The following is a 25,472-nucleotide window of genomic DNA, read 5'->3' as shown; positions in this document are numbered from 1 at the left end:
ATGAGGTGGTTATTATCAACCTTGAAATATTTACATCTTGTTCAGGGAATCTTTGGGTCTTGAGATATTCTACTCTACAATTCATAACCACACCTGTAATAGCTAAGGGATTGTGTGAGTTGTAGCCCAACACACCTGGAAGGCAACATGTTCTCCACTTCAAATTAAAGCCTAAGCCAAGATTTTAAAACATGGCATATAGGAGATGCTCTACTTTTCAAGATTTATGCTTGAAAAGTGTAATTACACAATCATACTGTCATGACCCCTTATTTACCTACATCTGTTATTTACTTCCAGTGTCAACCTGAGCTACATCGCTGAAATGAGTTTAGAGTATGTTAAGCCCCATCTTAAAAATAAGTCCTTAAAATAGCAGGATGTTCATTCACTTTTGCTGCACTAGAAAGTTTCTGCTTTTAAGATGGGGCTTAACATACTCTAAACTTTGAAGTACTTCAAACTGAATTGTGGCCCACATGTCAAATAGGACCCTGACCTATTTGACATGTGGGCCCCAATTCATTTTTTCTGATTAACATGCCACTTTGAAGTATGAGACATAACAATGCATCAACTCCCAAACATATCTGAATCACATTACTTTGAATGGCAGAGTTAAACATAAGATGAATTCCTTCACTGAAGTCAATGGGACCCAGAAGCGCTTTAATGGATTTACGCAATATTCTTTCCTAAAATGTATTTTGAACATCTACAGCATGATTCACCATCAGAAGAACTTTTCAAAACTCTGGGTTTTCTTCATTCTTGCTTGCTCATTTAAAATGCTAATGGGTTTCTTCTGAGTAGACACATATCGCATGTATGGGAAACCTTTTTTCTCTTAGAGAAACAACTAATTTCACTTGAAACCTATCAATGTCTCTCTTCCTGTGGTGGGTGTGGTTAATACTAAAAGTAGGCTGAATTACAGCTGTAAATGATCAGCATGTGATTAAAAATTTGCATCCAAGTATTCTTCCCCAATTTATACAATATTTCCTCTCTCAGCTTTGTTCTTGGGAAACAAGGCAGGATAGAGTAAATAGGGCCAGTTACTCCAAGCAGTAATCCTGTAGCATCTGTGAAACTAAGTGAAATAAATTTCTAGAATAGGCTTCAGGCTGCATCTGATGAAATGGACTGCAGTCTTTGAAAGCCTATTCTAGATTTTTCTTTTAGTTGGTCTCAACAAGATACTACAGTATTGCTTTGTACTGTATCTTTTTTATACTGATACAGATTAATTCCAAGCAGGCTTAGTGAAGGGCACAGCCTAAGAAAGTAAGATAGAGAAGGCTGCATTTGATCCATAGTCTAAAAGCTCTCCCCCTTGCTCTATAGAATGGGGTTGCATATCTGCATTTCTCTCAACAAACATATTAAGAAGTAAATAGAACTTTTTTGAATGCAGTTTACAAGTGAGCTATTTATTGTAGGGAAAAAACAATTAAAATTAAGTGGGAAATTTTCAAACAATGCTTTCAACTAAATTGGAGTTTTACTAGCAACTTAATAACCATGTTATTAACAAGACACTACTAAATAGCTAACAAATTTACACCTCCCAGTTCTGTTGGATTTTTGCAAAATCATTTCTTGCTTTTTGTTAGTTCTTAAGGGTTGGAGAATTAAAAAGTTTTAGTCACAAAACTCAAACTTCTTATTTTAGTTCATGTTTAGAGCATGGCTGTTTACTTTGAATGCTGATTGTCCTGCCTGTCCTGGAATGCTCATCTCTGCTGACCTCCTCATTTGTGTGCCACAAGCTGTCCTATGTACTTAAGCATTGTGTTTATAATATTCCAGAAAACCCTGTTCTTATATAAAAGATTTATTTGTCCATTTTAAAACCATACACAATTTTTTTAACAGGCAGGTCATTTCTTTAAAGGTGTCTCCAATGCAGCATATTGAGGTCGGTGCTTCTGGCTCAGTCCTTTGAAATCCTTCAAACACATTGTGAAAAAAAGCCTTCTTTGCATCCTTTTTATTTCCACTACAAGATATTTCCCTGAGAAAGAAACTTCCTTAATAAGACCTATCAATCTGGTCTGTGGCATCACGTGCTTGTGTTCTGGAAGCAGACATTTCTTTGGCCCAGGGAGGGAGATAGAGGCTACTTCGCAAATCCAGGAGGAATTACCAAGGCCTCATGCGACACCATCAATAGCTTCTTTCAGTAATAATGTCTCCTCCACCTCACCTTGTTGTGCTGTCACTTCAACCTTTTCCAAACTGGACTGCCCACTTTTCCACAAAAGACTTTTTTCATATTTGGTTTTAAAAAGCAGACCATGACCTAGAGAACAAAAAGGAAAATATGACTTGGTTAGCTAGCAGCTCAAATGTAGCCATTAGGGAAAGACACACTATTTTGTGAACTCAAGCATCAATTAGAGAATCTAAGGCCCGTTACAGACGGGCCTTAAAGTACGTGCTGAGCACATACTAGGGTTAGGAAGCGGCGGTGCTTCTGTGCCCCTCCAACCCTAGTACGTACTCAGCACATACAAAATGGCGGTGGCTGTTCCACACGGCTGCCGCCATGACTATGTCACGACCGCACCGCCTCCAAACGAGGCGGTGTGGTTGTTACATAGTGGTGCCACGCGAGGGCGCTTAGTGCGCCCTTTCCGCGGCCCCGGAAGGAGCTCCGTTTCGGAGCTCCTTCCAGGTTTGCGTCGCTGGGCGCAGCCTTTAGATGGCTGTGCCCTGAGACGCAGAGGAAAAAGGGGCCAAACAGCCCCTTTCTCCTCCTCCCCACCGCCGCGGGGTGTCCTTGGGGCTTGAAGCCCCAAGGTCACCCCTTTCCAGGCCATGGGGGAAGCGGCCTTTTGTCCCTTCCTCGCGGTCTGGAAAGCGGCGGATCGGGGCCTCAGCGGCTGCCGCTCTAGCCACTGAAGCCCCAATCCGGCGGGGAAAGGGGCGGGTGCAGGCCGCCGCTTTTCAGCGGTCTGTAACACGCCAAAATTACCCCAGTACAGAACTGTTATTACGTGAGGTTTCAAAATATAAAGTAATAGCTTCAAAGAATTTATAGGGGTGAATGTGAAAGAGAGATAAAATGTGGCTATTTTGGAGAAATGGGCTCAATCCACAAAATATTTAGATATATTATTTACACACTGTAGGTTTTCCATGTATTGCTTCACATACCTATCTGAACATAATTTCCCTTGGTTCGCAGAAGATCTATAGACAATGAAAATGGCTGGACAATGGCTAGAATGATGGTGGCTAGTGGATATTTTGGGATATTCTGAGGCAAAAAAACCATGCTTTTTTAAGCATTAACAATCCTGAACTGTTTGTAGCAAATATTAATAGTATATTATTGGAGAAGGCTGTATTACAGTCTTTTGAGTGGTGCCTCAAAAGAGTACTGAAAATTAACACAAATATAAACATTCATGAGGATTAGATACAGGGAAGGATGATTAATGAGTATTCGGAAAAGAGGGGAAATTATTCTACAATTGAAGTGTGCATAAAACCAATTTATTTAATAATTACTGTTCTATTTTCCTATGCAACAAACTGAAAAGACAGCTAACAGATGTCAGATGTCAACTTGTATGCATGATCAGCGATGTTTGCATCGTTAAATAAAAGTGATCATTGAGTAAAAAAAAATTACAGTTCTATCAAATGAGTATAATTTTTCAATATCTTGCCAGAACCTGAAGGCAGGTGTTGTCTGTTATGAACATGAAAAAAATCAATTGAAAAACCCTCCCACCTCTAATATTATTTGTAAATTTAAAAATGGCAGTGCACCATTTGGAAATGTCATGCTTTCCCTGTAACAGCCTGATCAGTCAAGCATAAGTACAGTTTAAACTTTCTAGTTTCTGAACAACTAATGTTTTTAAGTAGCAGAATACTCAACAGGCTTAAACTATTATACAGTTTGACTTGAAAAATCTTTCTTTTAAAAGTATTCCACAATGGTTTCCAGTGGGGGAAAAGATGATGACTGGATGTTTCTGAGAGCTAGCTTACTCTCAAGGATGACTTCAGCAGCAATTGCAGACCAGACTTGGGAGGAAACCTGGGGTCAACCACAACAGCCCGTTTCAACCCTGCTCTCTGTGTGGAGGTGGACAGAACAAAGGTGTTTGGCTATCCAAGTTAGCCATTATTTAAATGGACTTTAAGATTACCCAGAACCTGTCTCAAACTTTTTCTTCTAGTGGGAGTTGAAGGAAATTAACAAAGCTATCTCAAGTGCAGAGGTGAAAATAAGGAATCTGAGAAGTCTCCTGGTTCTAATAAAAATGTTTGTGCATTATTGGGAGGGAGGAGTGAAATGTTTAAAATAAAAAAGTTAATTAAAAAAAAACACCAGTATTTTGATTATACAGTACAACCTCTGTATTTGCAAGGGATATATATGTTCACCATGAATAGTGAAAATCGAAGATAACAGTGAACCTGACATTTCTGGCAGAAATTGACCATAGGGTCATCCTGTAGGCCCCCCAGATGCCTAGAGAGACCATATTTTTTGAACACTGCTAAATGAAATCAAGGGTATCAATCCCACAGATACATTGCTTGTACTATATTTTAATGTAGAACATGAGGCTAATGTTAAAGGAATAAATGAAAGAAAATTTACAGATAAGATAAGCCATTCTTAAAGGTAAAGGTAAATGTAGTCCCTTGACATGAATGTTTAGTTGTACCAACTGTAGAGGATAGCGTTCACCTCTGTTGCTAAGCCGAGGAGCCAGCGTTGTCTGAGGACTGCTCTAGTGGTAATGTGGCCAGCATGACTGCACCAAATGCTGTTACCTTCCCACTGAGAAGTGGAATCTATTTACCTACTTCCATTTGCATGTTTTCAAACTGCTAGTTTGCCAGAAGCTGGGACTAAGTGACAGGAGCTCATTGCAGCACTCAGGCCTCAGACTGCCAACCTTCTGATATTCCAGTCGTCAGAATTGGCATCTTAACCACTAAGCCACTGCATCCCCACCTAAGCCATTATTAGACATAACTAACTGCTGAAGAAACGTTGTTGAACTGAATATACTAAACAGGTTGAGTGCTGCCATTTAGTAGCCAGAAGTATTGTAACAGCTAAGACAATCACTTTGGAAAATACTGCCACCTAGTGGACAATTGAAACTCAATATACAGTGGGCCATTGGTATCTTTTGGGGATTGGTTCTAGGACCACCCCCTGCCATGGTTTGCTTTTTGGATTTGTTTTGTTGGGGAGGTTAACATTTTCAAGCCATAGATGGCTGAATCCGTAGATGCAGAATCCGTGGATACAGAAAATAACAGCTAGAGTTACTAGAGCTACAGAAGCAAAGAAAGCTACTGAAATAAGGAGAATTTTGGTCGATATATCAGCTGATACAGTAATCTCTGCTGAAATGGCTAACATGGTGGATAAAGTTAAGCAAATCCAAGAAATATATGATGAAATCGTTTCGGAAACAAGACAAAAGTAATGAAGAATTGAAACAAGAAATGCGTCAGGAAATTAAGGAATACAGTTGTCCCTCCATATTTGCTAGGGTTAGGGGAACAAGACCCCCGTGAATATGGAAAAACCGCAAATAACAAAAACACTGTTTTTACCTGAGAGGACACTTCTCTAGGAATCTCTAGGTTCTCCAGTGCAACTCTGTGGTCAACGTCCAACATACACTGACCATAGAATGGCACTGGAGTAGCTACAAATGGTCTTTCAGTGCAACTTTTAGTTAAAGTTGACCACAGAGTTGCACTGGAGGACCTAGACAGTCCTAGAGAGAACATATTAATGAAATCCGTGAATAATCAAATCCGCAAATTTGGAGGGATGACTGTAAATTGGACCTATCACATACAAATGGAGCAGTGTGAAAGGATGTGGTCAAAAAGTTTAAATTTCACTTTGTGTTATAATCTTAAAGAGAATTTTTATAATGTGATGGTACATGATGCCAGAGAAATTGTCTAAGATGTAGAAAGGATAACCAAATATAGGGTGAAAAAGTAATAAACAGGAAGAGTCTTTTTATCATATGTGGTGGATGTGTGAGAGCTAAGAGATAATGGATTCAAATACACAGTATGACGAAAGAAATTGTATTGATCCATTTTCAAATGAAACCTGAATTTTTTTCTGCTAGGAATGATGGACAAACAATTGGAGAAGAGTCACAGAAGAATAATTCAGTACATGGTCATAGCTGTGAGAATAACATATGCTCAGAAATGGAAGAGGGTTTAATCACCATGAAAGAAAAGTGGCTATCTAAGCTGAAGGAGTTGGCAGGTGTTCAATAAACTATTTTGATTAAAGAAAATCTGATGACAAGATTTTGGAGACTGGAAATGTTTTGTTGACGCTGAAAAAAAATAAGGGTGATTTGACTACTGTTGGTTTTATTAATTAGATTAAGTTAAATATATACACGATGTATATATCACCATGATGAAGAATATGGGGAAGATAAATAGGAGTGGAATTTACAATGAAGTATACCTGTAGAAGAAAGTTGGAAACATTTTCCTATCCTATCTTGTTAGTTGTAAATTATATTGTTTTGTATATTAGTTAATTGTTCGTGCTATTTGTATTATTCAGCTTTTATTCTCTGTGACTTTTTTACTTATTAAAAATAATTTCAAAAAATAAATAAAATTATTTCACACATAAGGAAAATTATGCCATGTTATGTTTACCTGGACAATCTGCTGTTTCTCTAAAAGCCCTTTTCTTACAGCATCCTCGACACAGGTTAAACACACACTTGTTACCCTGAGAACAGAAAGAAACTAATAGTCTCAATATTAACATAGGAATCCTAAAATGCCAATGGATGGGAAGATAAAGTATTTCTTTGGATTTAAATCAGGATATGAAACAAACCTCAAGCCCTCAAAAATTTTCATATCATTTTTCACAGTAAAAGAGAAAGGAACCTTTTCTCACAGGAAAACAATCCCTTTAGGAGCACGTATTAAAAGTAGGCTTCACTTGATGTAAATATGGTGTGTGTGTGTCCTTCTATACAATCTGCTGACACCTTTAGAAGAATGACTGGGTTCCACTGTTTAGAAACACCATGGTACCATATACACTACATCAAGAGTCTGTTCTTAAAACTAAGTATGATCAGATGATATTTAGCTTAAACAAATATCTGAAACAGTAGAATTAAAATAATGAATTATTGGCCAACCAAGTAGTAGAGGCTACATTTAATTCAATTAATTTCATCTATATACTTGACTGTTGTATAACACTGGCTCAATAAAGCATACTGTCCCAGGTGAATTATCCCTCCACCCTAAGATAAAAGAAGCTCTGAGCCCAAAGCAATTTGATCAGATAATGGTCCCAATCTAGATCACTGTGTATACTGGGCAAAAGAAAGCACTGAATCCATTTGATAATAGGATGCAGAATATAGCATATATTCCTATGACAAGAAAACAGTGCCACTGAAAAGTATATTTTAACCACTAGAAGGAAGTAATTTGGAAAGGAGAGTGTTTCTTACTTTTGACTCTATAATATTTGTAAGTTCTGTCTGTGCACCTGCTGCAGCATTAAAATATCCCCAACAATTGACAGTCCCATAAAGTTATGTCTTTATCATTTAATGAGGGCTGCTGACAGGGGCATAGAGTGTCTGCAATGCTATTTTAGTGGTTCATAAAATACTTTCACCATAAATAATTTTACTCTGCCACTCACCCTAGTTTCTCGAACCTGTGGACAGTGCATGCCACAAACATTATTGTCTATCTTTTAGCACTCCCGTTAGACCCAACAATTTGAATCACCTCCTTTTTAACATCTGAACCCTCTACTATCTAATCCCAGAGGTAGAACAGACAAAAATACCCAGTTAATTATAAAGGCAATTTGGGGGTAGGCAGTCACAGCTTCATCTCTTTTCAGAGTGGATGTTGAAATGCACACATTCCAGAATGTAAGGCAAGAAGACTGCTTCACATGTACCCAGCAGATGGCAGCACAGTACCATAAACCTGAATAGCTAACTGCTGAACAAATAATAAAAGCAGCTAAAAATTAATTGCTTAAATCAAATTATAATCAAAAGAAGGAAGGTGGAAAATACATCTGGCATAAAAAACAGAATGTTAAAGCACATAATGCTGTAAATCTCAGCAACATTAGGTTGTTGTTGTGTGCCTTATATGCTGGCTCTGTAGCATTATATCCAGTACCTCTTCCTCAATCCTGATGTTTCTTGCTAAGATTAGCACATATATACAGCCCAATAAAGAAATTTGCCTGTATTCTACAATAAGTGACACTCAGTTGGCAGGCAGTTCTTTTCGAGGCAAGTTTTCAGAGTTGACATTTCAAACTGTGACAAACATTTCTCAACAATGAACTACTGGCCAACAAACTGCTCTTTTGAGAAAGAGAACAAAGAGGACAAAGTCAGACTATTTAACACTTTAAGCTTTGCCTTGAGCAGCAGTTTCACTGGAAAAAGTCCCAATGCAACAAGGATACAGCATAGCAATTGTAATTTCTCTTAAGACTGGATGATGAAGGCATTAATGAGTATTAATAAAAAGAGAAAGAGATTAAGGCAGACCTACCTTTGGGTTTCCACACTGATCACACTTTGCATATTTAGCTGGAAAAGAAATAGTAGTTCAAACAGATGCTTATTTTTTAGTTACTTACATCTAATTTCCACATCCTAATTTTTTTAAAAACAAAATTTACAAGAGAAAATGCAACAATGAAAAAAATTGAAACCAATATATATAACTTGAAGTTAAAGTAATGCTACTGGAGACCAAAGGATTCACCCAGTAAATGGACAGAATCATTCAGAAAGAAATGAATGAAGATGAAGAAAGTTTGGATGAGACTTCAAAGAACTATTAAAAAGTAAACCTTTACTACTGTGACTGCTACCATGAGACAAACTGTGAACAACACTTATTCGGTATGGGAGTCAAAGCAACATATTTCACATGAAAATGTGCATTTTGTGGTTAATAGTTCTACACTATTTTGATGTCTATTTCATCTACAAAAAATGTTACCAATCACATTAGAGAAAAGGTGTTATGAGCAACCTCTCATGGTGTTGTCTTATGCCATTAGGAATGAAAAGTCTTTGCTTTTAATTAGGACTGCCACCCAATCCAGCATGCATAAGAACATTAGTATATATAAGAAAGCAGTCTTGATTAAATCTAAACAAATCCATACAAGAAAAAACATACTTTTTTTAAAAAAAGGCAAATTTCCTTCTAAACTAGCATTTACCATGTACAGATATTAAAATGCTCACATTAAAAATTATTTTTTTAAAAAAAAAACCCTGAAGATCTTTTGAAGACCTTCTGTTCAATTAACCAGGAGCTTATCATAACTTGATCAGAAATAATTTAATATAATATCACAAGAGTGTACAATTCTAAGCAAGTCTGGCAGCCAATTTCAAGTCCCCTGCCTCACATAAAACAAAGTGAGTAGGGAGTCCAAACCTTATTTTAATGGGAAATTACAGTTCTATGCGGCTTTCAGAGTTAAGAGTCTCTTTTAAGACAAAGTGTGTATTCTTTAAGCCCCTTGTTTTAGGGTGCACATGGCAGAAAGGTTACCTCCACTTCTGCCACATTGCCAATTGCCAAATTTAGAGGGGGCACATGTGGTCTGCATGTTGCCCATCTCTTATCTATCACAATGACTAAATACTGTAGCTCTACATCTTACGTTTTAAGGATGGATCAAAGCTTTTATTAGGATTTCTTAGTTTCTTCTTTTGTTTGTTCTTTGAAAGAGAATCAGAGTTGCCATCTTCCTCATCTTCCAGAGCTCTCTTCACCCGTGTACTTCCTTCTATACCACTACTGCCATTTTCCTTGCATGTCTCTTTGGGCCTGTGAAAGTTAATCACCACAGTATTTAAAAAACAAGGCAACAATTGCTTTTTGTGTGGATCCCACTTTTACAGAAGTGGGCACATGGCAAATAGCAAGGGTGGGCAAAGTCCTGTCCTCTAAATGTTGCTGGACTGTAATTCCTAGCATTCCTTACCATCAGTTACACTGGCCAGGACTTATGGGTAGTTCTAGCCCAAAAACTCTGGAGCGGAGCATTTTGCCTACCCATGGTATATAGGTACTTAAAAGAAAAATGATGCAATAATTATGTGTTCACCTAGCTCTACCATGAATGAAAGTTCTCTATGTCACTGTACACACATTGGTAGAATGTCCAGAATTTCAGGCTCCTTAGAAGATGACTGACTAGATATCAGTCAGTAAAGATCACATACATACTACTCTTGGGAAAAAGAACACCTCCCCCTCAAAAATTATCTTCACCACCCACTTCTTCAAAAATATTGATGGTGTCCATATATGTTATGGTTCAAGTACATTATTGCTTCCCAGCTAGCCTCAGAAAACAGTATCAACATATGTGACCAAAAACATGTTACTTTTTGTTACCTATCTTGAAGTTTAGGAAGGAATTCTCAAATCCAGAGTGAAATTCCAGGGTAAAATATATGTATAACTCAGCATACAATGACATGGGGGTGAGGGAGATGGTTATTCAAAGGAAAAGGGATAAAGTATCATCATTACCTCCAAATATTCCAGCTCATTTTTTTTCTCTTGTTGCCAGGCAAGGTGAGAGGAAACTCATTTTTGGCCGCCAGATACCCATATGTTTGCTAAGATATCATCCAAGGACCACAGATAATTGGTTTAATCCTCTTTAAACTGTATAACCTTGTGCAATATATTGCATGTAATACAGAGACTTACCCTGGCCGGAGGTATGGCTGACAAATCCAATGGAAGAAAGGCAATCCTCCCTTTGGTTTCTCTTCTTCCTTCAACTGAGCCATTTCTTTCTATGAGCACAGTCAGAAATAATGACAAATTCAGCTTTCTCTAAAGCCATTCATTGTTACTCCCAAATGATAGAAGGAACAAAAACTGAATTAAAGCAACATGTTTTTGAAATGCAAATACACCAGAATTGTTGGGCAAACATGTGAGCTCCTTAAATTCACTTTAAAAACAGACTTTTAACAATAATATTACCCCTCTCTAAGAGAGAAAAAGTGGTAGAGGAGTATGATTAGATCAGGGTGCTAAGATTTGGGGTGGGGGGTGGGAACTCACTAGTAATTCTGAAAAATTATTCTGATGTTATGAAACACCTGATTCATATAAGGCAAACTGATGAGGTTGACAAATCATTTGCCCAATAAGTGGAGTATACAGCATTAGTCAGGTATAGACCCTCAAATGCTAAACTCTTCCTTTGAACTCAGGATGTTCTGCTTCAACAGTCCATCAGTTCTGTGGGAAGTTAACCATTAATTTCAGACAAAGCAAACTCTATCAGCCAATTCATCCCATCTCTCTTCCCATAGGGACCCTCACCCACAAGCATAAATACATTTATCAAGATGACTCCTTAAATTAATTTACACATGCAGGTATATACATCTTTCACACAGAGAAACATGTCCCTCCCCTCCCATATCACTTCTCATTGTCTTCTCTGCTCCCCATCTTCCCACATCTGTCACAACACCTCCCTGCATGTTTCTACCCCTCCCTGCCATCTTCTGCACTTCCAGAGTTCTCCTCTACTTCCTTCTCCCAAGCTTATTAGACAGTGCCACCATCAACAGCCCGTTTCTTTTTTCGGTCAGAGGCAATTTTCAGAATCCATAGGGCTCCAGCCATCTGCCATCTTCATTTGCTATGAAAGCTGTAGACGTAATGGGGCTCAAAGGCATACTAGAGAAATAAAGGTGGAAGGTGACTTGAAGTCAGGAGTGCAATGATAGACCATGATCTGAGAAAAAATAACGAACTTAATGAGAGTTGTTATTGGGCTCTTTGATTGGTACCTGGCAATGTAGCTTCAGTTCCTGGTTGACAGCTACAAGTCCATCCAGTGTCTTCACTTTTGCCAATTCATCACGTAGTTGCTGGTGAACTTGCAGCCTGAGGAAGCAGAATGTGAACCACTCTATTCAACCCTTTAAGGATTAAGGTGCAGAAAAGAATTACAACCAGATCCTAAATCTGATATTTTTAAATGAGCCACAGATTTCTAGTTTTGCCATGCCCTTTAAACACTCCTTAGCTTGTAGAATGAGGGGCTATAAGTAGCCAAATTACTCACGTATGATGCCAAAGCTTAAAGAGATGAGCCCTGACATAGGACAGAGGGCAAGGGTACTGCTGTACTATGTCCAAGTATTCATCAGCCATCTCCCAAACTACAGGGTTTCTTCCTTCAAACAAAGCTGGATTGTGAAGATTGCCCTCTGAGAAGAAAGAGCCAGAAAAAAATTTTCAGCATTATATACCTCCAAACTGGAGGAAGGGGGGGGGGGGGGGGGAGAAAAAAGAGATGTGACAGCACATTTAACACTAACTGGTTTTTAATTTTGCATATGCTTTCGGGGATATAAACCCACTTTTTTGTAGAGGGTAACAGGGGCTGATGGTGATGGAGCATTTGCAGGGAAAAATGGCAGGGAGGCAAAAACTAGTCTTTCCTGTTGATGCCCTTTCACTTTTTTATGCTCATTTCCTCAACTGAGTGTAGCAATAAGTCCCATGGAGTAAGGGCCAATGGGTAGGAGGATTTCTATAGGGAAAGAAGCACCATATCGGAGTCGAAGGCTTTCATGGCCGGCATCAATAGTTTTTTGTGGGTTTTTTGGGCTATGTGGCCATGTTCTAGAAGAGTTTCTTCCTGACATTTCACCAGCATCTGTGGCTGGTGAAATGTCAGGAAGAAACTCTTCTAGAACATGGCCACATAGCCCAAAACCCCCACAAAAAACTAAGCACCATATCCTCCACCACCTCCCAGTTTCTACCCCTAAATGTTCCATTTGCATTCCCTGTGAAAATTCCGATGCCTGTACCAAGACCTACAACTGTCCTCAATTATTCAAACTGATCAGGTAATTCAGGTCGCTTGCTGAACATAATTTTACCTTTGTAACACACTCTAAGGTCAAATACCACAATGCTCAGCTATTCACTCACTGAGCACTGTAACTGAGAAGGGATTTGACCAAGTCTGAAACTATTGCACTTTGCTGTAAGCACATTTTGATTAACTCCTTTCCTGCTTTACTTCCTGAACAACCACTAAACTTTGAATGAATAATTAGAACAAAAACAAAAAAACATTGCCCCAAACTTTCCATTTAAGTGTCCAGAATTAAACAAAGTTCTGTTCCATATACTGTTGTTCCACCTTCAGATAAAATCACAGCAGATACTACATGTATGGCCAACATTCTTAATAGCATAATTTGTACAGGCCAAGGTAAAAGAAAATTCTTTATCTGTTAATTTTTGTGAATTGATTATCCAAAGTTTATTATGAATTGATCATCCAAAGTTGATCTTCTCTTCATAAAATCAAATTCTTATTTATCTAGACAACTATCCTACCTCTCTACTTATGTCAGCTGCTAGACCAATAACCTAAATAGAGCATACACTGTCTATTCTAACTGGTCTTTTTCTGTGAACAATGCATAATGTGGTTATGACATATATGACCTGTGTCCAGACTGAAAGATTGTTTCTCCCTATATGAGCCTGCCTGAGTTTTAAGATTCTTAAATAAGGGCTTTCTCTCAATCCCACCACTGTCACTGACACATTTGGTGAGAACACGGAGAATGCTTTTTCAGCAGCTGTTCCCAGGCTATGGAATTTCCCCTCATGGGAGGCTACTTTGGCCTCCTCTCTGTTCTCTTTCTGCCAGCAAGCAGAGCCCTTTCTATTCAGACAGGTCTTCAGCTGTTAACTGGCTGCAAAAGAAGGGCCTTTTAACAGGGTGTGTCATACTTTTACCATCACTCATTTAAAAAAAAAATAGTGTTTTTAATTTGATTACTTATTAATTGGTTTTTATCACTTAGAACTATACATGGTTTTAACTGTATTTTGCATTAACTTATACTGGAAGCTACCTTGGGTCTCACATTGGGAGAAAGGCAGGAGATACATTGACTAAATTGTCTAAAGGTTAAAATAACTTTTTTAAGAAGTAGCAGCACACAAATGTATTTACAGCAAGATTAATTAATATCACCTGGCATGGAATTATCATGGATTCATTGAACAGAGTAATTAAAAAGTATCTAAGGAGAGAATCTTTTACCTGCACTCATGACACCCTGAACACCTGTCTTCTGAATACACTTCTCCACATCACTTAGGCACTGAATATTTCCATTTGCAAAGACAGGGATCTTTACAGCTTTTCTATGGCAGGAAAAAAAGGTGATAAGTAAAAGCAAAAAGCAAATCCAGAGCAAGTCAAAACTAAAAACAGTTTCTTCTATTCCTGTTATCAAAGGGCCAGTGTTAATTTTTAGGACTACATAATTAGTTGCATGCATTTAGCCTCAGGGCAATAGGGTGAAAAAAACTGTTTGGCATCACCATGCTGTCTACTGGTATCTTACCTCACTGCCTGTATGTGCTCCCAGGAGGCTACACCAGCAAGAGGGCCCTTCTGCTCTTTGGTGCGGCCATGGACAGTCAGGAGCTAGAACAGAGTTAAATTTGTTTTCCAATGTGTGTGAACTGACCACATGAAAGAAAGTCCTACCCCGTCCCACACACACAAATACACACATGCTTTGCATCATGACTTCCTGCCTCTAACATTTCACATGCTGTGTAGGGATTATAATTCAGTAGCAATCCTCCCATTTTACCTGTTAAGCCCCTGGCCTCAAACAGTCTGAACACCAAACTTTCTACCAGAAGCAGGGAAGTGTCTTCAGAAATCATAAACGGAGCCTATTTTGTAAGAACTCTGTTTTAATTTCAATGAAGAATGAAACTTGGGTGTGGACCTATTGCTTTCGATAAAAATGCAGAAAGAACAATAGCACTGGTGGTGACCTATTTGATTGTTTCCAACTTCTTCACTGAACTTCAGTTCAGTGACATACTCCAGCAGTATTTTATTTTTTGAGATCTTACTGTTTTACCGATGAAAGCATTTTGCCTCCAACTTATTTAAACACAGTGAACCCAGTCAGGAAACTTAATTTCTGGTTATAACATTGCCAGGATGTAGCTTTACATCATCATTTCTTTTTATAGGATACAAGCTACTAAAATTTTCTTGAGTGCCCATCTCTTTAAGAATATTAGAACCTTGCAATTACTGCAACATAACAGGGAACAGTAGATTCCCTACTTGACAACCAGCCTCTTCCAGCAACTGGGCATATTTCACAGTCTTGGCAATTTCTGGGAAAACACGGATTTTGCATGTGATAGGAACAGAGAGCTTCTCGTTAGCCAACATAACTGGAAAACAAGACAAAGATAATTTTGAAATGGGCTTAACTCTTGTTGATAATGTGTAACAGAGCTTTAAACAGCAGCACTCTTTATCCCCCTGTATTGATTATATTATTACATTGTCTACTACTTAATGGAGCAGCAAGCAAAAAAGAGGGCTGAATCCAATTAATTTCCTTCACCAACAGAAGGCTTCTGTCAGCAGAAAGAGGGAAGCAATTTTCTATCATTCTTTCTCCCATATGCAGTATCTTGGAGACTTTCTGGATCAGATTTAGAGTAGAGTATGGCTAGAAAGAAAGGGAAATTAATTTTTAACTGGAAATCATAGCTCTCTCTGTTTCACTGGCTGCAGTCTTCTGTTGGTGAAGGGAAAATGTTGGGAATCTACCCCAAAGAATCAAAATTATATTTTCTCACAAAGTGCTGAATATCATCATGTGTTTATTTGCATAGGGAAAGTTCGTATAGGTTGAAAATCAGTTCTTCTCACATGCATCTATCCTGTCCCTGAGATCTTTCTATAATACATCTCTGGGTGCCCCCCACCACTTGAGGTGGAGCAGGTAGCTACAGAGGCGTAGGTCCTCCTTAGTAATGGTATTCATTGAAGAATGCACTCCTCAGAGAGTCCTACCTTGTATTTACTCAAATATCTTTTTGGCAGCTGGTGAAATAATCCAGTTTGAGAATGCTTTAACTGCTAGGGAATCCTAGGAACTGTAGTTTACTGTGGCACCAGAGCTCTCTGACAGAGAAGTCTAAATGGCTCACAAAACTACTGTTCCCAAAATTCTCTAAAATTGAGCCAGGGCAGTTAAAGCAGTCTCAAACTTGATTGTTTCTGCAGTGTGTTTTAGACCTCAGACTTTTAAAGATTGTTAATTTCATTTTACTGATATGCATTTTATTCTCTGATCTGTTTTGAGTACAGTCTGATGTCTCCTAAGTTGTTTCCCCCCAACTCTATTTTTATTGTGCTGTTTTTAAAATCAGTTGTGGTTTTAATATGAGCAGGCTGGAGACTTCTACTATAGGTTGTTGTTATTGTGTGCCTTCAAGTTATTTCTGACTTATGATGACCCTATCACAGGGTTTTCTTGACAAGATCTTTTTAGAGGGGTTTGTCATGGCTTTCCTCAGAGTCTGAGAGAGTGTGACTTGCCCAAGGCCACTCAGTTAGTTTCCATGACCAAATGGGGATTCAAACCCTTGTCTCCATGGTCACAGTCCAATACTCAACCACTACATCATGCTGAAGCATGCCCCCTCCCTTTCAGGTTTCTCAGCTTGACTTTATGTAATAGAAATAACACTATTTCTCCAAGTTTGTTATATTCATTTATTTTGTTCTTTATTCTTATTTATTCTGCCAGCTCCATATTTCTTCTTCCCTACTAACTTTATACATTAATTAAGCATGTGCCTCAACTGACCTCTAAAAAGCAATGCTTTCTTTTTAAGATCAAAACCTGAATCTATACACTGAATCTTCCAGCATAGACAATTATTATATTTACATCCTGCTCAAGAGCCTCAAGGACTTACTCATTCTCCGAAGAAGGTCCCATTCCTCCTGTAGGAATGCTCCATAGTGACCTACCAGTAAGTAAGTAAGTAAATAAATAAATTTAAACATATGACTTGGGATAACTCACTGCGGTATGGACAAAATGCTCAGAGATGAATACATATCCACAGGACTGTTTCTGCTTAGACAATCTGAACCACATTTTCTAGCTCCTACTTAGCAAATAAGCTATTCTCTCAGAGTTCATATGAGAAATGCAATGGGCTAGCGCTTGGCAGAGACTGAAAGCTTCAATTCAGAGTGTATCCACTGCAATTTTTTTGTCTTCACATCAACTGAAGTTCCCAGGAGCCCAATTCAGCATCTTATCTGCCCTTTCCTCTGCCAAATACTGCTTCCTTTATTTCCTAAATAAAGGACTAAAGAAAGCCTAACAATAAAACAACTCAGCAGAGCATTTAAATGGAAGTTTCAACTAAGATGTGCAAATGGGTTTACTTGTTTTAAACCTTAAAGACTGATTCTGAGTTTGCAGCAGAAGCCAAGGCTACAACCCTAAGCAGACGTACCAGGAAGTATTTAATAATAACAATAATAATAATTTATATTTTCTGCCTCTCCCAATGGAGAATATTTACCATTACACTCAGAAGAGTTTGCATATTCACTTTTGGATTTCCTCAGATATCCCACTACATTCTATGGGGCTTACACCCACACGGTACCATATAACAGTCTGCATTATTTCAGATTCTAGTTTGTACATACCTCTCTTTGCAATCATCTGAGGGCACCCCAAGTTCAGGTCAACAGCATCACAGTAATCTTGAGCCAGCAAGGCAGCCTGAACAAACACTTCTGGATCATTGGCACAAAACTGTGAAAGATACATAGAAATGAAAGAATAAATCAGACATTTAAAACTGAAATACTAGAAGTATGAGAGTTTATAAAATAGATTATTATACAATTGAACATCTCAAATGTTGTGGATGTCATTCTCATTGCACTATTAAGTACATCTTCTTCACCCTCCATCCCAAGTGATTTTCCTTAACAAGTTTTCCTTACAAGTTTGACACTGGGCACCCTGTACAGTCAGCACTCCACATTTGCAGCTTTGATTATTCACAAATCTGATTCATGTTATCTCTAGGACTCTCTTGTTCCTCCAGTGCAACTCTGTAGTCAAAATCTACCAGAAGTAACAATGAAGGACGTAGCAACTCCTAAAGAGAAGACCTCTGCAGCCATTTTTTGGTTCTCCAGCACAATTCTACAGTTAACTTCTGGCAGATGTTGACTATAGAGTTGCACTGGAAGACCTAGAGATTCCTAGAGAGGTTAAAAATAGTAGTGGGATGGGTTTTTTTTGTTTTTGTTTGTTTGTTTGTTTTGCAGTTTTTCCACTTTCATGGGGTCCTGCATCCCTAACCCCACCAAAAGTGGAGGGCCCACTGTATTTTAAAAGTGAACAGTTTTGTATGGGTCACTATCCATGCCAGATTGTATCACAAATGCTACCTCCCATTTTGCAATACATTTTTCTCAAAGAGGGGATAATGTAACCAGCCCCTAAAAGGCATGGATACTGCTAGGGATGCACAACATTGGTCTGTCAGCCACGCTCCTGACACAATTAAAAATTGAGTAGTATATGTGTCATCTCAACGAAGATTGATGGGGGACAAGACATTTAAAAAAAGCCAATTCAACAACATACGACTGTACCACAGCAGTCCGTCTGGAAGAAAAAGTTATACAGTGAGACTAAAAAAAGACTACAGACACATCCTAAGAACAACTCTCATCATTCTATCTCTCATGGAGAAATCCAAATGCAGCAGTCATGCTATTATAGGGAAGCGTTTGCTCACTGGACATGATCTTCATATGAAATCGTACTGATTTCAGGGACACAAAATTAATGACTCATATAATATTGGTATATATTATATATTGTTCTCCACATAGGTGTAATTATACCTTATGATGAATATTGCATCAAATAGGTAGTTTAAAGTCATAAATATATTTATTATAGAAAGAAATGCCGCACATTCCAAAGAGTATAAAACCCATAGAGAAATCATGTAATTGCTATTACCTGCACAATCAAAGGTCTATCCTCTGGACACACATCGCAGTATAGGTTTTCCTTACGGTAATTGGCATCTCTGACAAAGACCTGAGCATGCAGCATAGGTGTGTAACACAGCTGGGCTCCATGGCGGCGGCTCAACAGTCTCCACGCTAACTCGCTCTGATCCACCATGGGAGCAACCACAAAACGAGCACTTTTCAGTGTGTTGCTCCAGAACTCAAAACCTTTCAGTTTGGGCATCTTCCTGTGACTGCAAAAGCATTAAAACAATAGATGCTAACATTCTCCAACTGATTCTAATGAACAATAATTGCAATTTGAAAAAGTATTACATTTGCTAAGAGTAATGATTAAAACTGTTCAGGCAGTAACTCTTAGCAATGACATTCACATGTCTTTCAGTTTCATCATGCACACAGCTCTCTGAAGCAAGCACACTCAGTGGAATGCACAGGGGATTTAGAGTAGACTCATTTAAATACAAAGTGTAATGTGGTGGGCTTAGTATTGGACTATGACTGTGGAGACTTGGGTTCAAATACTCGCTCAACCATGGAAACCCACAGAGTAACCTTGGGCTGGTCACATTCTTTCAGCTTCAAATGAAGGCGAAGGCAAATCCCCTCTGAATAAATCTTGCTAAGAAAATCCCATGACAAGGTGGCCATAAGTCAGAAATTATTTGAAAGTACACAACAACAATATTTAAATATATACACATATGTGCACAGACTGCTTTTTTATGGGAAAAATAAATATTTGAGGAGCCTTGGTGTGCATGTGTATGCTTATAAATGTGTAAGCAACATATTCTTCAAGTCAGATAATAATACTGACAGGCCTCTACTATATTTTTATAGAGCTGTAACATAATAATGAATTGCAATTTCTGTAGCACCACAAGGTACATGATAGTCGGGAACCGTTAGCACTTCATTTGTGTCTGCCCCTATTTTTTAAATTATCATTTTATGATTCAGCAAGCTGACCTGTTTCAAAGTTCCACCTCATTTTATTATGATTTATTAAGGACTTACATTAATTAGTGGCAAGTCTAAACAGAACCCATGATTTGTTACCATTATACAGTATTATTATACCTTAGTAATGTGAAGTCGGAGGCTTTCATGGCCGGCATCCCTAGTTTTTTTGTGGGTTTTTCGGGCTCTGTGGCCATGTTATAGCAGAGTTTCTTCCTGACGTTTTGCCAGCATCTGCGGCTGACATCTTCAGAGAATATTGTGTGACCTGGAAAGGCAGGAGTGATTTGCATTTATACTGTTTGTTGCTAATGGCAATCCTCAGGGTGTGAGGGTCTGCACAAGAGGATTAATGTCTGCTTGATTAGTGCTCATTGTCTACTGGGAAAGCCCTGACCCTGGGAGATTTCTCATTTGCATTTGTTGAAGCTTTATCTTGCTATCTTTCAGGACTGGTAGTCAAACCTTGTTTACTTTAAGGGATTCCTCTTTCCTGTTGAAATTGCCCAGGTGTTTGTGGATTTCAATGGCTTCCCGGTGCATCCTGACATGGGAGTGGTTGGCATGGTCCGGAATTTCAGTGTTTTCAAACAGTATTTTATGCCCAGGATGGTTTGTGGCATGTTCTGCTACTGCTGATTTTTCTGGCTGGCCTAGTCTGCAGTGTCTCTCGTGTTCCTTGATTCTTGTTTGCACACTGCGTTTGGTGGTCCCTATGTAGACTTGTACACAGCTGCATGGTATGCGGTAAACTCCTGCGGCTATGAGAGGGTCTCTCTGGTCCTTGGCTGAGCGAAGCATTTGCTGGATTTTCTTCGTCGGTTTGTATACCATTTGCAGGTTGTGCTTCCTTGCCACTTTGCCTATTCTGTCTGTGACTCCTTTGATGTATGGTAAAAATACCTTCCCTTTGGGTGGCTGCTTGTCTTCACGCCTCTGGGTTTTCCTGGGCCTGGCAGCCCTTCTGATGTCTGAGCTGGAATAACCAATAGCCTGTGGAGCCTGGTCTCGGTGCTTCAGTTCATCTTCCAAGAAGTGGGGTTCACAGGGTTTGGTCTACCAGTGTTTTGATTGTGCTTCTTTTTTGTCCTGGGTGATGGTTGGTGTTCTTGTGCAGGTATCGGTCTGTATGTGTGGGTTTCTGTATACTGTGCGACCCAAACGTAGATTCGGTTTGCAGATGACTAGGACATCCAAAAATGGCAGTGTTCCTTCCTTTTCTTTTTCCATAGTGAATTGGATGTTGGGGTGAATATTGTTCAGATGGTTCAGGAACAGAGCCAGATCTTCTTCTCCATGGCTCCAAATGGTGAAAGTGTCATCCAGGTCACACAATATATATAGCCAAGTCCTTTCCAGGCAAACATTCTCTGAAGATCCCAGCCACAGATGCTGGCGAAACGTCAGGAAGAAACTGTTCTAGAACACGGCCACATAGCCCGAAAAACCCACAAAAAACTATACCTTAGTAATGCTACCTTCAGAATCAGGGCCATAATGAAAATGATGCTATATAAACAGCACTGAAAAAACAATGTCATCTCCTCCTCCACTGATGTTTTACATCAGCAAAGCACTGCAAGAAATCCAGATTACCATGTTAAAACTTTAACTGAGTAAGATTTATCACTCTCTCTCCTATGAAGTTTTCAGATAAATATCTGTGCTAGTTTGTTTCAGCATAAGAAAAGGTGTGTGTGAGAGAGAATCTAGAAGCACCAGGGAGACTGATTATTTACTGGTTTATATTTACTTTTTACTGTAAGTAAAAATTCTTCCCTCCATGCTCCTCCCTTCCCTCCCTCTTTGTGCCCCATGAAGCTGTATCAGCAGGGAGAAATCTCTACATTTCAAATAATTAGACACTAAACCAGTAGATAGCCCCCCCCCCCCCCCCCAAAAAAAGGGGGAAATAAAAACACATTTCCTAGGCAGTTTCTTCAAGTTCTTCAATGGTAGAAAGTTCAGAATTTACCAATCCTTGTTAGGAAAGTGGATGAAGACTATTTCTTGGAGCATAACAGAGAACAGAGCCAGTGCAGTATTGTGATTTGAACATTAAACTACAACTCTGGAAACCAGGGTTCAAATTCCTGCTTAGCCATGGAAACCTACTGGATGTCCCTGGGCAAGTCGCTCTCACTCAGCCTCAGAGGAAGGCAAAGGCAAACACTCTCTGAACAAATTCTGCCAAGAAAACCCCATGATAGGTTTGCCTTACCACCTAAATACCCTAAAGGCACCAGATCCTATCTGATCTTGGAAACTAAGCAGAGGGCCCATTCAGACTACACTTTACCCCAGATCAGGAATCGATTCTTGCATGTGAAGTTCATATTGGTCCCGAATCTGTCACAATCCATTTCGAGGCATGCACAAGCAAATGCCCTTTAGCGCGGGTCATCTAGAATCGGGGCAAAAGCCATCTCGTTTGAAAAAACCCGGGTTCCACGAAATATGAACATGCCCCCGATCATGATCAGGTCAAGTTCAGGGGAGGGATTTAGGTCAGAGGGAGGGCAGTGGGCAAGGCATGCCCTCCTCTCATCGGGGCGAAGGAGGAGGAGGAAGAAGGAGCCAGAGAGGATGCAAAAAAGGGGAATCTGACAGAAGGCAAATGACAGGAGGCAAAAAGGGGGAATCGGGGTGACTGACAGGGTCAATTCAGGGCCGGTCAGAGCACCACAACAAGCCAAGGCTCTGCTCTCCAGCAGGGGCCTTTTCCTTTTGATTTTGATTTTTTAAAATTATTTTTGGCAGTCTATGCGCATGTTTTTTGCTTCAGGTAGATATATATTCAGATGAATGTGGCTAGCTGCTTGTTCACTTTCCCTTTCATTTCCTCGCTTCCTTGCTGAAAGGAGCACTTTGCAAGAGGCTTTTTCCCTTTGCGAATGAATGGTGTAATGCAAATGTTACAACGTTTCTCTTTCCAATTTGGCAAACTGGCAAATTGACACACACAATGCTTTTGCTACTGTCTCTAAGGAATTCAGGGGTAGCCTAGGAAAAGCAAAGAATGTATGGCATCGCTTCCTTTTCTGGCATTTCTGAGGTGAGGAATTTCTTATTATTATTATTATTATTTATTATTATTCTTATTATACATGTGTATGAGCATTCTGGGGTGGCAAGGAGGGGATACAGGATGCAAGAGATGGCATTAACTTGCATTTTGGGGTTGAAAATGGGGCTAAGGGCAGATCAATAACCTGCACTGACCCAAACTCCCACCAGCACACACCACAGAGGAGGTTTTTAAATTTCACAAAATGTGCGCATTCTGGCGCCTGGTTCTTTAAAAAAAAAAAAGGAGGGGGGAAGCACATTTCCGATGCCCCAATGAGTGCTGGAAATGTCATAAATATATTTATTTATGACGATCGCAGAACTAAATTTGATTGACAGCCAGGCACCTTCATGTTAAACCCGATTTCTCCAAGAGGGCATTCGGGTTAAAATACGCCTGAATTGGTAGTCAGCAATTGCTTCCGGAGGGATTCAGGGAGGGGAAAACCGAAGCTTTCCAGTTCCTTCCAGCACAAAAGTGCCAGTGAGAATGGGGCCTCAGCTCTGGTTGTTACTTGAACTGGAGACCACCACTAAATACCAGGTATTGTGGGCCTGGCACACTCCTTACTTAAATGCCTAAAGTCAATAGTTGACTTGAAAATGCACAGACGCACAAATCATAGACACACAAATTCACAAATCAGTAATACCTTGAATTGGTCAACCAAAATGCATAAAATACATGACACACAGGTTTACCTTGGGGCGCCATAAGTCACAAATGACCTGAAGGCACACAATAACAACAACAACAGAGAATACACTAACTTTCCACAGGATGTTCTGTGGAACTCCTCAGAATAGATGGTTAAAGGTGGACTTACCTTTTTAATTCTGATTTTTATGAGACAAGGATACCTGCCTGTGTAGTGGAAGCTGACTGGAGTGGGTTGCCAACTTGGGGTGTGGGTGTGTGTGGGTGTGTGTATGTATGTGTGTATGTATGTATGTATATTCATTACTGCTGTCACCTAAATAAAAAAGGACTGGTCTTCTGTAGTTGCCACATGCCACTCCTTCACAAAACAAACAAATAAACCCTTTCTGCTGCTGGGATGACACATTCTGTAAGAAAGCGAGCAGCATTTCAGTGAGATGTGAGATGGTGCTTTGCAGACAAGCAAGTGGCAGCAATAGAGCCTTTTGGCCTTGTTCACCCAGTAAGAGTGCCAGCGTGGTATAGTGGTTTGAGTGTTAGACTATGATTTTGGACTTGTTGTTGTTACCCATCTTTGAGTCAATTCCGACCCATGGCGACCCTGTGGATAAGACATCTCCAAGACTCCCTATCCCTATCCTCCTCTGCTCTGCTTAGATCCTGTAAATTCATAACCATGACCTCCTTAATAGCGTCTACCCAACTAGCATGCGGTCTTCCTCTCTTTCCACCACCTTTCCTAGCATTATTGTCTTTTCCAGTGAGTAATTCCTTCTCAAGACATGACTGAACTATGACAACCTCAACCTTATCATCTTGGCTTCCAGAGAGATTTCAGGCTTGCTCTGTTCTAGGACCTATTTGGTTATCTTTTTGGCTGACCAAAGTATCCTCAGTACTCTTCTGTAGCACCACATCTTTTTGCTAAGAGGCTCACAAATCTGATCAAGAAAGCTTTAAATTGACTTCTGGTGGGGAGGGAGACAGTATTCTGAAGGGCAAAAATTCAGGAATTGGTTGAGGGGTGGAGACCAAGTGTAGAGAAGGAGCAGGGCAAGCAGTACTAGAGAACAATGCGGGGGGGGGGGGGATACACATGGGCTTAAATGTCTCTAACACAGAGAACATGCAAAATATACAAGATGAACAGGAACTCTTAATACAGCATAATAAATATGATATACAGTGGGCCCTTCCCTTATGCAGGAGATCCGTTCTGGATCCCCTGCATAAGAGAAATTTCGCATATGCTTGAGCCCCATTCAAAAGAATGGAGCTCGTGCGTGCACACCATTACCCCTTCTGAAAACTGCACAAGTCATGCCCACGTAAAATGCAGGCACACTGTAGTAATCACTGAAACCTGGTGAGATAAGTCTCATGACTGGAATGTAGTAACAGGGGAGTATAATCTATTTCAGAGATATAGACCTAGGGAAGTAGCTTTATATGTTAAGGATATTTATATTTGTAAAGAGATCCATGACTTAAATCCAGGAAGCCAGGTTGAGAGCATCTGGGTAAGAATTAAGGGGGAAAGAAATAAAAGGGATGTCATGGTGGGGGCCTACTACAGACTTCCAACCCAGACTGAGGATATGGACGATGCCTTCCTGGTGGAGATGAGAACACATTCAAAAAGGAGAGAGTAATAATAGGAGATTTCAACTATCCTGATACAGTATATGTTGGCAGTCAACTTCTGCCAAGTGCAACAAATTTCTTCCTTATCTTGCAGACAATTTAATTGTCCAGAACAGGGGTAGGCAACCTTTTTGAGCCGGGGGCCGG

General features: G+C 39.5%; 1 protein-coding gene across 2 annotated transcripts in view; it reads right to left on the bottom strand.

The window, feature by feature from the left end:
• Positions 1-1,821: 1,821 nt before the first annotated feature.
• The window catches only part of DUS1L (dihydrouridine synthase 1 like), a 26,436-nt gene continuing 2,785 nt past the window's right edge, over positions 1,822-25,472 (bottom strand). The window contains exons 2-14 of one of the 2 annotated variants that reach the window (XM_042452648.1): positions 18,975-19,221; positions 17,636-17,744; positions 16,885-16,935; positions 15,230-15,342; positions 14,484-14,566; positions 14,177-14,280; positions 12,167-12,311; positions 11,889-11,985; positions 10,786-10,874; positions 9,725-9,891; positions 8,593-8,630; positions 6,694-6,769; positions 1,822-2,305 (exon numbers count right to left, since the gene is read on the bottom strand). In XM_042452648.1, coding sequence (XP_042308582.1) covers positions 2,157-2,305; positions 6,694-6,769; positions 8,593-8,630; positions 9,725-9,891; positions 10,786-10,874; positions 11,889-11,985; positions 12,167-12,311; positions 14,177-14,280; positions 14,484-14,566; positions 15,230-15,342; positions 16,885-16,935; positions 17,636-17,744; positions 18,975-19,211 — 1,458 coding nt within the window. In that variant the 5' untranslated portion in view covers positions 19,212-19,221 and the 3' untranslated portion in view covers positions 1,822-2,156. The remainder of the gene's footprint in view (positions 2,306-6,693; positions 6,770-8,592; positions 8,631-9,724; positions 9,892-10,785; positions 10,875-11,888; positions 11,986-12,166; positions 12,312-14,176; positions 14,281-14,483; positions 14,567-15,229; positions 15,343-16,884; positions 16,936-17,635; positions 17,745-18,974; positions 19,222-25,472) is intronic. The other variant, XM_042452649.1, reaches the window with a different exon arrangement.

Source organism: Sceloporus undulatus, chromosome 2, assembly GCF_019175285.1.
Source record: "Sceloporus undulatus isolate JIND9_A2432 ecotype Alabama chromosome 2, SceUnd_v1.1, whole genome shotgun sequence".
Taxonomy (NCBI): Eukaryota; Metazoa; Chordata; class Lepidosauria; order Squamata; family Phrynosomatidae; genus Sceloporus; species Sceloporus undulatus.
The sequence above is the reverse complement of the archived record's forward strand: the minus strand, read 5'-3'. Positions and strand labels throughout refer to the sequence as shown.